Source organism: Spodoptera frugiperda, chromosome 27, assembly GCF_023101765.2.
Source record: "Spodoptera frugiperda isolate SF20-4 chromosome 27, AGI-APGP_CSIRO_Sfru_2.0, whole genome shotgun sequence".
Classification (NCBI taxonomy): domain Eukaryota; kingdom Metazoa; phylum Arthropoda; class Insecta; order Lepidoptera; family Noctuidae; genus Spodoptera; species Spodoptera frugiperda.
Genome location: NC_064238.1, coordinates 532,664 through 547,094, shown reverse-complemented (window position 1 = coordinate 547,094; position 14,431 = coordinate 532,664). Strand labels below are relative to the sequence as shown.

The 14,431-nt window shown below is 41.1% G+C and overlaps 2 protein-coding genes across 2 annotated transcripts; one reads left to right on the top strand and one right to left on the bottom strand.

Moving 5' to 3' along the window:
• The first annotated feature begins 101 nt into the window (after positions 1-101).
• LOC118263515 (double-strand break repair protein MRE11) lies at positions 102-2,165 on the top strand. Its single transcript, XM_035575552.2, has one exon. The coding sequence runs from the start codon at positions 240-242 to the stop codon at positions 2,091-2,093; it is 1,854 nt and encodes a 617-aa protein (XP_035431445.1). The 5' UTR covers positions 102-239; the 3' UTR covers positions 2,094-2,165.
• Positions 2,166-4,343: 2,178 nt separating this feature from the next.
• On the bottom strand, positions 4,344-7,926 carry LOC118263519 (uncharacterized). Its single transcript, XM_035575564.2, has 6 exons — positions 7,723-7,926; positions 6,838-6,931; positions 6,522-6,719; positions 6,166-6,435; positions 5,748-5,874; positions 4,344-5,243 (listed from the first exon to the last, which is right to left on the bottom strand). The coding sequence occupies exons 2-6, from the start codon at positions 6,913-6,915 to the stop codon at positions 4,909-4,911; spliced, it is 1,008 nt and encodes a 335-aa protein (XP_035431457.2). The 5' UTR covers positions 6,916-6,931; positions 7,723-7,926; the 3' UTR covers positions 4,344-4,908.
• Between the last annotated feature and the right edge of the window lie 6,505 nt (positions 7,927-14,431).

The window sequence follows — 14,431 nt, the reverse complement described above, 5'->3', positions numbered from 1 at the left end:
GATACAGACCTATTATAAGGAAAATGGACGTACCAACTAAAGGGAATAGCGATAATTGACTACTGTCAATTATATTTCAGTGTCAACGTCAACGTTGATTGTTCTGGTTAGTGTCAAGATGTCAAGTTAAAAATTATGATGGCGGTTTATTGAAAGAAATAAACAAGTTTGGACTTTCAAAACGATAGTCTATCCATATCATCCACAATAGTACTAACAGATTATTTAATTTGTGAAAAATGGTCGGGAATGATTCAAGTGCGTGGTCACAAGATGAAACAATTAGAATACTGATTGCTTCTGATATCCATTTAGGTTATTTAGAGGAGCATCCTGTCCGAGGTGAGGATAGCTTTATTGCTTTTGAAGAAACATTATCATTGGCTGTTCAATATGATGTAGATCTGGTGCTACTCGGCGGAGACTTGTTCCATCACGCAAAGCCTTCGCTTAATTGTATTTACAAGTGTACTGAGATCGTTCGAAAGTATTGTTTCGGCGATAAGCCGGTAAGCATCGAGTTACTGTCAGACCAGACTGTTAACTTTTCTCGAAGCGTTAATTACGAGGATCCAAACTTGAATGTGTCCTATCCGATACTATCTATACATGGTAATCACGACGATCCCGTTGGCCGAGAAGGTATAAGCAGCCTTGATATCCTCTCTACAGGCGGTTTAGTGAACTATTTCGGCAAATGGACCGACTATACTCATGTACGTATTTCTCCAGTACTCTTACAAAAGGGTGCTACGAAACTTGCCTTGTATGGTTTGAGCCATCTGAAAGACCAACGCTTGTCACGTCTTTTTCAAGAGAAAAAAGTAGAAATGCTGCGTGATGAGGAACATGACTGGTTTAATATATTAGTATTGCATCAGAACAGAGCTGAAGATAGAGGAGCTGGTAATTTTATTAAGGAAGATGAATTGCCAAAATTTTTAGATCTAGTAGTGTGGGGTCATGAACATGATTGTGAATTGTTTGATATGAAAGGTAGTAGTGAAAAGAATCATTTCAATGTCATCCAGCCCGGCAGCACCGTGGCCACTTCACTGGCTGCAGGAGAAGCTAGGCCTAAGCATTGTGCACTGCTTCAAATCCATAAAACTGATTTCATTCTAACTGCTGTACCTCTAAAAACTGTCCGACCATTTATTTTCAAAACTGTGGTTTTGTCAGAACATAATCTTGGAGATGAAAATGTCAATGAAAGTGAAAAGGTGCAAGATTTCCTCAAAGAAAAAGTGAATGAGGCAATTGTCGAAGCAAAAAGTCTTTTATCTGGTGATCCTAGGCAACCAACTATGCCATTGATTAGAATTAGTGTGTTTTATGAACGGGAAGATCAGATATTTAATAGAGCAAGATTTGGTCAAAATTTCAGTGGCATAGTAGCAAACTCAAATGACATCCTTTTATTGAAGCGAGAAAGAAAAATACGTGAGAGACGTCAAGGACAAGGCGACGAGATCAATGTCGCGGACTATGTTGCTGACTCCACCAATGTCGAGACTTTGCTGCAGTCCTACTACGAGGCTATGCCGCCGGAACGGCGCCTCGCTGCTTTGCCTGTACAGCTTATGACAGAGGCAGTGCGTGATTACACTCTCAAGCAAAATGAGGATATTTTACGACATGTGTTGGAGGCACACAGGCGGCGATGTATTACTACACTTCTAGAGTCAAACACAGATACCGAAATTGAAGCGATTGCCGATCGTCTTCGAGTACTCAGAGACGAAATCGATTCCGCCGATATTACACAGCTAGCTGCTCTAAAGGCACCACCTGTGTCGGAACAAATAGTCGTTGAAGGATCCAGTGATGAAGAGGTACAAGTAGAAATGGAGGTTACTGGGCGGGGAAGAGGACGAGGATCACGCGGAGGCCGGGGCTCGCGCGCCCGAGGTTCGCGTGCTCGCGGCCGCGGCCGGGAGGAGGCGGCGCCGCCCGCCTCGCCGGTCGTCGCTCCTACCGAGCGCCGAAGTACGCCGCGTCGCTCAGCAGCACAGAGATCAGCTACGTGGATTCATAATCTAGCGTCAAAGGCTCATCGTAGGGACTCGTCAGACATTGATGATTCGGAATGAAATTATTTCATTCTTTTTCTTTTGAATATGTTTCATTTATACAATATAAATCCAATAAATTCATTTCTTTCATTTTGTATTTCCATTTTATGTTTAAAGGGGAGGAAAGGGTAATCTGTTTGTTTACGTCAGTTATTTTACAAACTGTGGGGTCATGAACATGCGCAACATGTAACGGGTCCGATTCCCGCACGGGAGCAAAACTTTATGATTCAGAAATTGTTGTTCCTGGTCTGAGTGTATGTGAAATTGTATATTGGTAACCACAGCATAGCAGAAAATCCTAGTTTATGGGAGATTTAAATAAAAAAAACTCCGGATGAGGTTTGATTTCAGAAAGTACAAAAGGAAAAGTATATTAATATGTATATTGTAATTTGTTTGTAAATCCTTTAGACCGCCAGCGTCATGTATTGTAGCAGTATGACTAGCTAAAAAGTGCCCTGCATGCCAGTCACAACTACATGATACAGTTACCTACTCTTAAACAAAAATAAAAAAATATAACAATTTTTTATATTACGTTCTCATTCTTATTTATATTCATTGATCTTTTTTACATATTTATTTATGTATTTATTAGTAAAAACACTTAAAGTGATATTAAATTACTTCACATTCTGTAATTACCTATAAAATGAATACAATAATTTTAATTAGGTACTTAAAACTAATTCACTTCTATTATCTTCTCATAAAATCTTAAACATTCACGGCATACATCAATCTATTTCGCTGCGAACAAATCACGAACATGAACAAGAGAAGAATTAAATAAAAAAGCTGCATATAGATTCTTTAGCTTGGCGCGCAGGGCATATCTGCTTTTTTGACGTGGCGATCAAAAGGTTATACATACAGGGTGACTTTGAATTCGACGTATTCCTCTCGGGAGGTGATAATACAAGTAATTTCCTACAAAATTAGCCCTGAGGTCCTTGGGCGGAAAGTGGCTAGTTTCTGAGATATTCAACATTTTTGGTTTTGGTAAAAAAATCCCGATGTGATTACAAAAACATCAATAAATAAAAAAATACTGGTTGGATTTTAGTAGTTTTAGTTTTAATCAGTTGCCAATACATCAGTTATCATTTATAAATACTAATAATGGCAGAAATATCATTCGTTTTAAAATAGCAAGTAATTTCTTATCAAATTTTGTTTTGTGTCACTAATTTGGTCGATAGAAAACTGGATTTATTTAAAAAAATATATATGACACTAAGCGTACAAACTATTAGAAAAACTTCCTTAGTTTATTAGCTACCCAGAAACGTAAAATTATTTACAAAATTCTCAAAAACAAATGAATTAATTGATGATAAGTAGAGTGTAAAGAGAAAAGGGCAATTTCAAAAACATCTTTATTTGCAAAATTTTGTTCAAAGTGACCTCCCCTATGACGAATACATGCCCGAACACGCTTCCTTATCTCTATGACGGTCACTCTTTGCCTGAATATGCGTCTTATTTCGTCATAATCTTCAAATATATTTCGGAGAAGAATTTCGATACACGGCCAATTCCGTCTGTATAAACAAGGGACTTCATGTAAAAATCAACCGGCGTTAGGTTCTGGTCATTGTGCATGCCATGTAGTTGGATCGCCCTACTAATACAATGCCTGAGAATCAATGTATCCGACCATTGCCGCACAGTAGTTCGTAATGCACTTGACAATCGTCGTATGGAATAAATTCCTCAATCACATTAATAAATTAATTCAATAAGTAGAATAAGTTAATTCATCTTGTTTCTAAATTCAAATTTAAATAGCTCATTCCTTAAAAATTCTTAATAATTCTCACCATTTAAATTGTTGGATGAAAAATAGCGTCCAATCAAATAATTATTTATGATACCCATGCAAACATTTGAATTAAAACCGTACGCGCGAACCCGATGGTTTTGCTTGTTTCGGATTTCGTTGACATTTTTGGGGCATAATGGATATTGTGTTAGTTTATCCAGCGCTCTATATCTAACTATTGTGGGGCAATGGTCGGATACATTGATTCTCAGGCATTGTATTAGTAGGGCGATCCAACTACATGGCATGCACAATGACCAGAACCTAACGCCGGTTGATTTTTACATGAAATCCCTTGTTTATACAGACGGAATTGGCCGTGTATCGAAATTCTTCTCCGAAATATATTTGAAGATTATGACGAAATAAGACGCATATTCAGGCAAAGAGTGACCGTCATAGAGATAAGGAAGCGTGTTCGGGCATGTATTCGTCATAGGGGAGGTCACTTTGAACAAAATTTTGCAAATAAAGATGTTTTTGAAATTGCCCTTTTCTCTTTACACTCTACTTATCATCAATTAATTCATTTGTTTTTGAGAATTTTGTAAATAATTTTACGTTTCTGGGTAGCTAATAAACTAAGAAAGTTTTTCTAATAGTTTGTACGCTTAGTGTCATATATTTTTTTTGAAATAAATCCAGTTTTCTATCGACCAAATTAGTGACACAAAACAAAATTTGATAAGAAATTACATGCTATTTTAAAACGAATGATATTTCTGCCACTATTAGTATTTATAAATGATAACTGATGTATTGGCAACTGATTAAAACTAAAACTACTAAAATCCAACCAGTATTTTTTTATTTATTGATGTTTTTGTAATCACATCGGGATTTTTTTACCAAAACCAAAAATGTTGAATATCTCAGAAACTAGCCACTTTCCGCCCAAGGACCTCAGGACTAATTTTGTAGGAAATTAGTTGTATTATCACCTCCCGAGAGGAATACGTCGAATTCAAAGTCACCCTGTATAATCATCATCATCATATTACTTTCTTACATGACCATGTCTTCGTCAATCAGGCCAGTGAGGACAGGTCGCATAATTTCATCAATGCCAGGGTGGTTCGGTAAGTCAACCGGGACCGGCGTGGTCAGTTGCAGGGCGCGGCGCAGGTAGTCGAGCGCGTCGGCTGCAGCGGCTTGCGGCGTGGCGCCCGCGAAGGCCAGGTCGGGGCCGGCGCCCGACAGCGTCACTGCGCTGAACGGCGGCAGCACGGCCGGCTCCAGCCGCAGCCGCAGCGCCGCCGCCACGGCCGCCAGCGCGCAGTCGGGCGCCAACTCGTGCACTGTCTCCAGCGCTGCCAGCGCCTGCGCGCGTGTGTCCTCGTCTGCAACCGACACGTTCATGTTCTCTCGCTCAGTACTTAAACTCTACAATGAGCCTCTTTAGTTGAGTGCCCGAGGTAGAACGAGTCTGACAGGACGTCTGATACATAACTGGAGAAGAGTTGAATCTTCTTACGAAAATGTAACTACGTAACATAGGTAATTGACACCTTTTGTAGGCGTAGGTACCATACCTTTGTTATATGAAATGAATTGCGAGTATTTTCCCCATTTCTCAAACCATCTCATTATATTTATTTTTCATCTTACTCCATTGCTGTAGAAAAAACGTTGGAGTATTCTAGAACAAGGTTTCAAAATGTATGACTCTGATATACCTACTTGTACACATGATATAGGGGGTGAGCGTAATGCCAGGCACTATCCATAACATAACCAGTGAAAAGTGCATTGCCAGGTGGCTTTATGTGACATAATATGCAGAGCTGCCCACTGCTTAGGGGATAAAAGGCGTGGGGGTATAAGTAAAATAAGTTGTAAGTTACCGATTCGCGTGATGAGTGCAAGGTGGTAGTCCGCGATGCGCTGGCCGAGGTCGGGGCGGCGCGTGTGGTCGTCGCCCTCCACGTAGCGCTCCATGGCCTTCTCGTGCGCACGCACCAGCGCGTCCTCCTGCACAGGATGCGTCACATGGTACCACGGTGCTGGATATACTTCACTGAAAGGTGTTTGTCGTGCGGTTGGCTATATTTCGCGCGCTTTATGCTACGGCTACACTTGACGGTGAAGATTCGAGTTCGCGTCGTCACTATAAAAGTTCGTGTTCGATCCATGACAAGTGCCAGCATAAGAAAATAATATAAATGTTCATGAAAATATTACAAATCAACTGTATTTAAATTTATAAATTTTCGAAGGCTGTAGCGGGATTGTCTCATTAAAAAAAAAGGAGGAGCAGGTGACCTCGTTGAAGTCCCGTGTGACGCGCGCCAGGTTCTCGCGCAGGTAGGAGTACAGCTCCTCCGCGGCCAGCTGGCGCGCCGCCTTCTTCGTGGTGGACGTGGCCACGCGCTCGTGCTGGCCGATGCGCGCGCGCACCGTGAAGTGTCGCAGGTGGGGGGGGCCCGTGTCGCCCACCAGCTCGTACGTCACGGCGGGCAGCCGGTACTCCTCGCACAACTCCTTCAGCAGCGCTACGTAGCTGCGCACGTCGCCAGAGCCGCTCGTTCCGCCCTTATCAAGTATTCAAAAGTTGCAGAAACAAAAGAAATATTCCAAATTGTTCAATCATCCGTAGTCGTACCAAGTTAGGATAATACCGAGGTCGTGTCGTGGATTAGGGGCGCGGCAGACGAAGCGTAGGGCGGCGGCACGGCGTGGCCGCGGCGCGACAGTTGCTGCAGCATGAGACGCGCGACCTCCTGCTTGGCCTCCTTCTTGGACCGCGCCGTGGCCGTCACCACCACGCCGCACGCCACACAGCGGTAGTCGAACATGGCTTGGTGCTGCGGCCCGCTCTGTCGACAGTGTCACTATAGTTAGCAATGCAAAACCCATTAACACAATGGGAAACTATTAAGGTGGGCCACATAAAAAAAAAACTGTCATTGAATGGATGGGATTGGAGAGCCCCACCTGAGCTATACATTCATATTCTGGAGTCTGCCCCATCTTCACCATCATTTCCTGCAGGACAGTTACAGCTGTCTTCATTTTCCTCTCTTCAATTCTGAAAACAAATGTGTACAAATCATTATACTTTCCATCAACTTGGTATTGTTAATTATGATTGTATCGATGGTCTGCAAACAATTATAATAATATGAAATGCCTTATTTAACATTTCATTACAATGCTTTTTTATGCAGTTGCATAAAGATGCAGTTATTTTTGTTACCACTGAAACTAAGTTTCTGACAACTAAATACTTTTAACTACTCTGAATCAAAGAGAGATTCCATTTATTGAAGAGCTTTTTTATAGAAAATAATTTGATATCCACAGACTCGACGCTGTGCCCTTGTCATACAATTAGTTATAATCTTACTGTTGATTATACTTATTAAAAAGATGTTTCAATTGATGTTTATTGAAGAGCTTTGAGTCTTTTAACTTTAAGCTTTATGTGTGTAAATACACTCATTGTTAGTTATGTATGTCTTACATAAAGAAATAACTATTCGAAGGATACAATTTAGATTTTATGGTACAAAGTAAACACCTTACAATAACCTCATACAATCATACTACATTGATACTCTGCAGTTGCACAGTGCACTGTTTGTATTATAAAAAGGTAGTTATAGTTTAAAATGCCTAATTATGAAATTTAATGACGTTTTGTATAATTCGGCATTCGAATTCGAATGTTATTTACTCCATTTATTTACTCCATTAAATGACATTCATTAACATATATGTAGATAACCCGTATTATATTTTTATAATATTAAATAATGATTATATGTATAAATAGTCAAGAGTACCTTTATTATATCGCTACTTGCATTATTTACATACCTTTACAAATTCACAAGTTTAGCGCAGCGACGAATACGCAACAGGTAAATAGTTTATAATAAATTCCTTTTATATAACAATACAACATGTAGGTTTATAATATACTTTTATTTATTCGTGTTATGACATATTTTTGTTTTCGACACAAAAACTGAAGAACAAAAAATACGTTGACATGGGCTGACATATGGTTGACATTGACAATTGACATGGAAGACACTTGACACTCTTGACAGTAAAGTACATGTTTTTATTTTATTTCAGATTTGGATAGAAGGTTTTTTAATTAACAACTTACAGCCATGATCCAAGGACGTTGAAAAAAATGAACCTTTGACGAGATTGTATAACGAGAAACTTAACTAGTTCCAAGCCGTTCACGAGGTTTATATTCATGAGCAGCATTTGATGAAATGTTAATTAATTTAGTATGCTTAGTTTTTTTGTTTGGTTCTAAATATAACGTTATAAATTAATATGCCTCATATAAGTTATAATACAAATACCTATAGTCTATTCATAATAGCATTAAACAGAAGTGAAAAATGATACTATTTAAACAATGTTACCAATTAATATGTAAGTAGATTAAGTACTTTTGTCCCATATTGGGTACCCCAATAGGGCCCATAATTGGAACATATTACTGTAAAACTGTCGACCAAATTGTACACTATGGATGCATTAAAGTGATTTGATTTGATTTGATTATTTTTTAGGTGACACTTTGTTATAAAAGTGACATATACGTACCACAATGCTAGGTAATGGAGGAAAATCTATGAATATTCGTTTGAGTTAAATTTTAATTGTAGACGTCTTATCAAAACTACTTCCCACTGTAAAAGGTTACCCGTACTGACGGACTGCCTAGCCGGTTACCGGGACTCTGGCCCGAAAGGCAGGAGTAGGAACGAGGTTTTAGTCAGTAAGTAGTAGTAGAGTCTGATTATCTCGCCTCGACTAAGGCGGGAGAAGTAATTGGGTGACTTTACGCCCTAAGAAAAAGAAAAAACTGTAGAACGTTCGAAGTAGCAAAAGTGGTCATCCAGATATACTTTTTTTATATAAATGATAATTTTTATAATGGTTATCCTGCTAAGAAAGAGAGGGTCAGCCAACTATGATCGAGATATAAATAAATATAGGTTGGTTTCAGGAAGATTGTTGTAGGTACATCTTTTGTCTAATGTTCATGCCACGTATTGTAGGTACAATATATTGTGCTTTGACAATCCTTACTTATTGTTTTTTTCTTTATTGGCATCCCGAGTCTCCAATATATTATATTAATATGGAGTTGTCTACTATACTGCCAGGTCAAAGAAGTTCTTACTTATAGACAATACAAGTGCATCTGATAAAAACCTAAAAGAAGCAGGAGCTGTCAGTACCTGCAACTTTTTTCATTATCACTACATAGTGCATAGTATAAAACAAAGTCGCTTTCTCAGTCCCTATGTCCCTTCGTATGCTTAAATTTTTAAAACTACGCAACGGATTTTGACGCGTTTTTTTAGGGTTCCGTAGCCAAATGGCAAAAAACGGAACCCTTATAGATTCGTCATGTCTGTCTGTCCGTCCGTCCGTCCGTCCGTCCGTCCGTCCGTCCGTCCGTCCGTCCGTCCGTCCGTCCGTCCGTCCGTCCGTCCGTATGTCACAGCCATTTATTTCCGAAACTATTCGGCGTACATAGTCGAAACTTTGTAGGATGATGTATTTCGGTAACCGCTATTCGAATTTTGAATAAAAATTAATAAATTTAAAAATTAAAGAGGGGCACACCATACATGAAACTGATTAAAAATTTTTTTTTTTACCTAACATATCCGTGATGGGTGTCTATGGATTGGTCTTTAAAAAAGACATTAAGGTTCCTAAAACCAGTTAGACGCTTCCAAAGTGGAAAAATGAGTGTCCCCCCCCTCTAACTTTTAAAATAAGTGAGTGGGAAAACTGAAAAAAATATATGCTGTAGATTTCAATGGAAACTAACAACGAAAATTAGTTTGAACGAGATATCATTATTAGTTTTTAAGAAATAAAACATTTTCAAAAACCGCAAATATAACTTTGTCGTTCATACAAACACTAGGTAAAACCAAGTTATTTTATAACTTTTATATTATGTCATCTACTTGCTGTTACGGAACCCTTCATGGGCGAGTCCGACTCGCACTTGGCCGGTTTTTTAATAAATAGAGGGCATAATTACATGCATAGATAATATATCACCATTGTACCCATGCACAGCTGGGGCGGGTCGCTAGCACCTACTACATAAAGTAGGTAGGTTTTTAACCAATCCAACTGTTTAGTACTTAGCTAATGATGATCAAAATCTAATTAAAGATAAGGTTTATATTTTAACTAATTATTTATGGAAATAAATTTGAAATCATTTAAAGAATAATTTTGTCGACACCTATTTTCTATGTACCTCTTTTTCCTAGGTATACAAACAGTAACTGGTAAAATAAATAGGCAAATAACAATAGGAAATGAGTTATTGATTAGGTAGTGAAATATTTTAGTAATAATGAGATATATAATGTGGTAGTGGTGCTGGTAACAATTATAAGATGCGGCATGGGTGTTGGCGTCTTTGACTTTGATTGGTACTCTCACATCTAGCGCAACTAGCTCTGCATCGACGACAGGGCTTCCGGCCGGGCAGTGGAGCCGGTGGCGGCGGCGGCGGCGGTGGCACCGCGGGCTGCGCGTGCGCGACCTGGGCGCTCGGTGGCGGCTTGGGACGAACTAACTCAATGAACTCAAACAGCGTCAGCAATAACATGTAGAGCAAGGTGAGCCAGGCAGTGTGCAGGAGCAAATGCCGAGTGAGCTCCGGGTCTGGCACGGTGACGATGCGTGTGCGGGCCATGCGGTCAGCGGGAGAGCCGCGCGTTGCGTGCGCGCATGTAGCGCCGGCCCCAGTACAGCAGCGAGTGGACGAACAAAATGCACGAGTACAGAATGAGCACGCGAAACACGGCGCAGACGGCCACAGTTCCCGGGTCCAACTCCGCCGATTGATTACGCCCCATGGCCGACGCCCGCGACTTGGGTCGCGGACAGTCCGCTAATTCAGATATTTACACATTGTTTTATGGTAACCATTCCGATTTGTCAGATATTGTCAGTAAGATAGTTTTACGCAAAGAGAATAGAAAATTACAGAAGATATGACGTTCGTTCCGTACAACGCATCCAATGACCAAAAAGTTTAAAAGTAACATCTGTATCTAACTATGGCTATGGTTCATCAATTCACAATATTTAGGGTTTATCGAGTTTATAAAGGACAAAAGTTTTTGGTGTTGCAAAAGAGATATGAAATCAATAAATAAAGAATTCAACTTGTTCTGTACGGCGAGTGTCTTATTTATTTTTTTATTTTTTTTGAGGGGGGAAAATCATCCAATGACTTCTCCCGCCTTGGGCGAGGCGAAAGGGAGTGTCAGACTCTTACTGACTAAAAACCACCCCGTTCCCTCCTGCTTTTCGAGCCGGAGCCCCGGTAAACCCGCTAGGTAGTCCGCAGCTCCGGATCAGGCATCAGCCCTACTGGGCCCCATCTGTGGTGGGTGGTGTGACCGACTCACCACATTATGAATGCATGGTTTGCGCATTGGCTGGGTCCCCGACTGCTGCAGCTGCTGTGCAACATGTCGCGCAAGCCGGAATGAAACAATTCTTTGTGATCCATAAATTGTTGGTATTTGAAACACGGGTTCAATATATGTTTAAAGTCCAGCGTTGAAAATGTAACACTGTTCGTCAAAAGCGTCAAGTGCTGAACGTATGGACATAAATATACTGTACCTACTAGCAGATGCATTTGTACTACTCGAACGCTTCTTTGGCGTGCACAAAAAAAAATGCGAATGGAGCTTTGCGTTTCAAGAAATAGGGTTTGATATAATAGGTTTTTATAAGCAACTGGGTGATTTTTCCGAAGGACTGCAATTAGTCATTATCCATACAAAAAAAATTATACAATCACACAACGTCTCCACTTCTCCAGGAATGCACTCCGCAGAGATGAAATAGCTGACAAAGTAGGTAAGTTAGTAGGTAACTTTCTGTATCAAGATATCCATGACAAAATATCATTACTCTTTTATTGATGTTTTTTTTTTTAATTTGGGTTAGGTAACATAGTATTCATCCAAGTTTCGTAAAAGAGGAGACGAAACTTGGCAATCCAAGTTTAAAAAAAAGGAGTATGGTAAAAGAGGAGGTTGTGAAGCACAAAATAGGTTTTTGTCCCAGAATTCCCGCGGGATCGAGATTTATGCGGGAAAACGTTACCACGCGTACGAAGTCGCACGGCACAGCTAGTATACAATAAAAAAATATTTGATTACATAGTTTGTTACAGACCGACCAAAAATTATTTTTAAGGAATAAGCCGGAAACGAGCATGCGGTTCTCCTGATGGTAAGCAATCGCCGCCGCTCATGGCGCCCCTTAAAACACCAGAGGCGTTACAAGTGCGTTGCCGGCCCTTTTTCACGTCGGTTTTCTGTGAGGCCGTGGTACCACTCCGGTCGAGCCGGCCCATTCGTGCCGAAGCATGGCTCTCCCACACTTAACTATCCAATCTATCTAAACTGGTTAATAAAAGTGGGTTAATACAAACTCACAAACTCAGACCCAGGAAGACAGAACAGTCCGTGAGCACGATTAAAAAATTGAAGCAATCCATGTTTTAAATGATAACGGAGAAAAGAATTAAAGAAGTGGGAAAGGGTGAACCGCGCTCACTGTAGGGCGGCGGCGACAGTGGCGGGGTGAACGACCGATACACGCAAGCTTTTTCACGTGATACGATTAACGTCGCGAAGTAGGTCAGCAGAGCAGTGCACCGCGCGCCCCGCGCTCCATGTGCACCGCCTGGCGCCCGCCACCACCGCCGCCACCACCGCGCCGCCACCACCGCGCTGCCACCACCGCGCCACCACCACCACGGTGGCCTCTTCTTTTTCTATACCAGTATACTTACGAATGGTAGCGGCAACGCGGGACACTACCGGTTAAGAAGTGGACAGAGTCGCACCAACTCGTACATTACCATTGATGTTCTCGGCCGTTGCATTCAATGTCTATACACACATACATACATACATACATACATTATACCTTTATGATCCAGTGAGAACCTGAGAACGAACTGTCACATTGTTAACGACTAAGGCCTCTTGTACGCCGTAATTGTCCACGTTTACACGCTTCCATAGTGATCCGTACAACACTGACGACCGTGCCTACACACGGCCGTAGATTTTTACGGCGAAAAACCGTGTGTGTACAAGAGGCCTAACGCAGCACCCTCACAGCGGTGACATCGTGCGTCGGCTCCCGCGTATGCAAGGAGTTGGTCGCGCCGGCAGACACTTGAATACTCTTACACTGGTCAGGAGTGGTCAGTTAGCAGTGATCTACTCCCTTGAACAGTGTCGGTGTGTCAAAGACAACTTGCCTTAATTACAAGCACACTTGATTTTTTAATTGACTTCCCATGTTGTTGGTATGTTTTTTTTGCATTAAAATGTTTAAAGTAAAGTATGCTAATTATGGCAGTAAAAGAGGCTATTTCGGCCATTTCTGCCTGCGGAAATACTTATACATATGAATGAAATTGACTGAGTCTGGCTACAGAAAATGGATGTTTAGCAATGTTTCGCCGAATGAGCAGTAAGATAATAATTTAGCTTCGCAGCGGGAGGCAACACACTCATTAGTGGTACAGGCAGTGCCACCACTGTCCACCCCGCGAGTGACGTGCGTGCTCGGGACAGGCCCAGTAAACTCGCAGTCGGTGACGGGGCGCGCGTAACGATGGAAAATTATTTGATTGTGGCAGCGGGCGGCCGCCGGCGGCACGTCACGTGCTCACATTATTGACACGCCGCGCCGCGCCGCGCACCGTCTTAATGCAGGGAGCCTGCCAATGCGAACCTACCATCAACTTTTCGCATTTGTTGGATTTCTTCGTTGAGCAAGGGTTAGAGCAAGGGTTCTCAGGACCGATTGTCAAGTCGTGCAAAGTAATATTAAACTACAATTATTAAGCACAAAAATACATAGTCGGATTTAATGGCACGGGGATTCCCACCACTCAACCGTACATATATTAAACCCAAAGAAGTTAGAACATCACTTTAAAAAGTAATAGGTAGAAGTTATATCTGTGTACTCGTACAAAGTTCTAGTCTTTTATGTTTTAGAATGAGTTACCTAGGTAACCTATGTAGGTCTACTAAGTTGTGCTTAGGAACATTAGCATTTTACTAGATGAGAGCGATTACAGAATACTTCTATTAGATGTGTATATGACACTCCATGGTGTTTGTTATTGGTCGGCGCCTGCTCGCTATCTCGCCTGATGGCTTACCATCATCATCGTTGCTTACAACGATGCGGCCTACGATGGAGCCTGCCCATAAGCAACCTATTCAATCGAGATTTGAAGACCCAGGTTGTACCCTGCAGGAAACAGACGCTGGCAAAGCGTTCCCCTCCTTTGCTGTTTACCCTTTCTTCCTCCTAATGTATCCGATCTTGTTTTATTCCGAGTATGGTGGGGAGAGGTGTAATGAACTTATTAAGAAAGGAATTTGCTCTTAGTTTTTTTATTTTAAAAGTACTAAGAGTAAATTGGATAACGCAGCTTTGTTGGAGTAGTTGTGTCAATGTGTCCTGA